The sequence below is a fragment of the Sinocyclocheilus rhinocerous genome, unplaced genomic scaffold (genome assembly GCF_001515625.1).
Source record: "Sinocyclocheilus rhinocerous isolate Xijiao unplaced genomic scaffold, SAMN03320098_v1.1 scaffold1154, whole genome shotgun sequence".
NCBI classification, from domain to species: Eukaryota; Metazoa; Chordata; class Actinopteri; order Cypriniformes; family Cyprinidae; genus Sinocyclocheilus; species Sinocyclocheilus rhinocerous.
In genome coordinates, this window is record NW_015627356.1 from 851,559 (window position 1) to 854,966 (window position 3,408).

The window sequence follows — 3,408 nt, forward strand, 5'->3', positions numbered from 1 at the left end:
GTAACATTATTATTATTATTATTATTATTATTATTAATCATCATCATCATCATCAAATTTTAATATTATTATAATTGATAATATAATATTTTATATAACACAATATCTAAAAAACCAATATTTACTATTGAACTAATATATATAATATTTATTATTTGTATTGTCGTTATTATTATTACCACTACTAGCAATTAAATACACACAAACCAAGCAATTAAATACACATTTTTACACCAAATATAACTTAAAAAAACAGTGATAAACAGTACAATTCAGCTACTTTGATATGTTGTTATAAGATTTATTTAGCTTAAAAAAATGGCACATAAAATGAGCCATCCAACAAACTGACTTGCTAAAAATCAAACCCCTAACATTTGAAAGAGACGCATTAAAAATATATTTTCTACTTGTTACTGGAAAACTAGACTATTATGAAAACAGCTGAGTTACTGTCTCGCCACTGATAAATGCAGCAGGTTCAGCTGGTTAGTCCTCAGCACTGGTCCTGAGAGTTGTAGAGAGAAACGCTCAGTGAAATGCAGCGAGAGAGTGTGTGTGAGCAGCCGATCAATCCGACAGGAATGATAGATGATCTAGATGACTGAGACAGCAGATATTATTACAGCTAATGAGTCACTTCAAGTGGTCATTACTAAGGTGTGATCAGTCTCTCTCTCTCTCCACCCATCTCCATCTGTCTATCCCTCTCTCCATCTCTCTGTCTCAACAGCAGTCAGTCATATCCACCTCTGCTGTATCACACTAAACATAGCGTTCAGGTCGACTAGTGCAGAGTGGCTTCTTCATAAATACATTTTGTGGCTGTATTCATTCAGCAGATGTGACCTCACCCTTAATAAAGCAACTGAGCACTCATTACCATTACAGGACAGTGTGTATGTACAGTATATCATGATGTAAACTACCTAAATGGATGTACGGTGAGGTTTCATAGTGTTCTGATGCTGTTTGTCAACATAATCACAATCTCTTATTTGTCTTTAACTTGTTTACAGTGTTCATATTCCATCTTGTTTTATTGCTTTTATTAACTCTCTAGAGACGTTGTTAAAAACAAAAGCGCCAGGCTTGCTAGTAAAATTGTATGTCAAACCATATAATAATTTTGAATTGCAAAAATAGTGTTTTCAATTGTAGGCTTAAAAAAACACAAGAACCCTGGGCACCAATATAAACTACCTTTAAAAAAAAATGCTACAAATGCACTAAATGTGGTCTTTTTAAGACATGTTGTAGGCAGAGGCTTGCCTCTTGAATATAGAGTAAATGCATTGTTTGATACCTGGTGGCAGGTAAAGTGCTGACTCGCGTGAAGAAAACTGAAGGTTCAACATCCACTCTGACCCCCAGACTGAGCTCGCGGTAGTAGCCCTCCACCTGACCGGCTCCTCCGCTGTATTTAAAGGTCAACACAGCCTCCAGTGTCTACAGAGAGACAGAGAGACAGACAGAATAAAACACATCAGTAACTGAAACACACCAGAACCATGGATCTTAAGCACAGACCAATTCATTTACAATTGAAGAAAATCAAAAATCCTGAATGGCTGCTTATGATCACATGACCTTTAACAAGAACATTAAAGCATCGGCTCATCCAAAATTGAAAACTGTATTCTTTACTCATATCTCACGTCATTCCAGACTCTTTATGCTGGTCTTTTTCATACGACGAAAGCATGTAGAGGCTTGTCTGGCTGTCAAAGAATAACATGAAAGCGCCATAAAAGCACTGTATAAGCAGTCCCTGTATCTTGTGCCCTGTGCCCAGTCATTTGATAGCTTTGTATGAGAGACCAAATAAGTTGTTATGACTTCAAAAGACACATTCATATGAAATACTGTTTGGTACTTTTATGGTGCTTTTTTTGTCCTTTATGGAGCTTGAATGCCACTGGTCACTCTCTGCTTTAGTTGTACTGAAAAAAAGTAGCTCTGAAATTCTTACTTTATATTCCACAAATTAGGGATGCACCGATACTGAGCTCCTGTACTCGTACTCGTTAAAATGCCCTGATACCATACGCCGATACCACACAGCATGTGATAAGCGCCATATTCAAACAAAGAAACACCAACAACAGAACAACAGACAGCAGAAAGGAGTTAAGGGTACCCAATATTTAAAAAATGTACAAATGCAATAAAAATATCGGTATCGGTACTCGGTATCGCAAGTACCAAAAATAAAAGTATCGGTATCGGGCGAGTACTGGAAAAAGTGGTATCGGTGTATCCCTACCACAAATGAAAGAAAGTCCGGTTTGAAGGGTGAATAAATCATGGCAAAATGCTTAATTTTCATTGCAGCAAAGCAAAGCAAAACAAAACAAAACAAAACAAAACAAAACAAAACAAAACATATAACATAAAATAAAATGATTAAAAAAAGGTAATTACGACTTTTTTCTCAGAATTCTGAGAAGCAATGTCCAAATTGCAAGATATAAACTCAGAATTGACCTATAGGTAAGTGCCGCCCCCCTTAGTTACTGTTGCGAACTCGGACAAACAAACGGAGTTTCTAACTGTCTTACAATGACAGCTGTCAGTGTGAAAACCTTGTTGTCCCTATATCTTTTTGATAAATTTTGGACACAGAAGGACCACCATTCAAGTGGGACTTAAATATGCCATGGAGGGATATATAAAAGATTTTAAAATAAATATTGTGGGTATTAATTTCGAAGCGAGGGTTTACAGATCACAATGCAAGCGGGAGAAGTCTCATGTTACGTTCGTCACAATCGCAGATAACAACATCACGGATCAACACTGTTCATGTATCGCAGGGTACGACTAAATTAATTTACATTTAACCAGTTTAATATGAAGAGACAGTGAAATGTAGACCTTCGTTTATGTGTTTTTGCCCTACACTGTACAAGACACGAGAACAGTCCGCTATTTAGGTTTGTATGGACTCACTAACTTTAACGTTAGCTAGTTTTAGCCAGAGATACCTTGCTGAAGCACGAGATGACATTAACGTTCTGCTTGAGCAGATGAAAATTGTAACTAAATGAGAGTATGACAACCAGAAAACGAACGTTTTTGTCTTCATTGCGATTGGGGGGTGAATGCTTAGGGACATTTTGCTCCGTTTTGTTTGGGTTTAGGAAATAGAATAAAATAAATTCCATTGCCTATCCTCTCAGGATACCTGGAATAAGTGTTACAAGTACCACAGGCACATCGTTTTTCCATTTTTGAAGCATAAACCCCATAAAAACGATGCGAGTTTCGGATCTTCCAATGTTTCGATGGCGCTGAAACCTACAGAATCTGTAGTACAGATGTCGAGTTCCGCTCCCCGTGCAACTGATACTCCACTGCCATTGGCTCATCTGCGTTCGAGGGGAGGGGCTTACCGATAGGTCAATT

At 37.2% G+C, this 3,408-nt stretch overlaps 1 protein-coding gene across 2 annotated transcripts in view; it reads right to left on the reverse strand.

The window, feature by feature from the left end:
- Nucleotides 1–3,408, reverse strand: part of trappc9 (trafficking protein particle complex subunit 9) — a 235,501-nt gene that overhangs the window by 93,877 nt on the left and 138,216 nt on the right. For both annotated transcript variants that reach the window (XM_016537066.1, XM_016537059.1), the window contains one exon: nucleotides 1,307–1,449. In XM_016537066.1, the coding sequence (XP_016392552.1) occupies nucleotides 1,307–1,449 (143 nt within the window). The remainder of the gene's footprint in view (nucleotides 1–1,306; nucleotides 1,450–3,408) is intronic.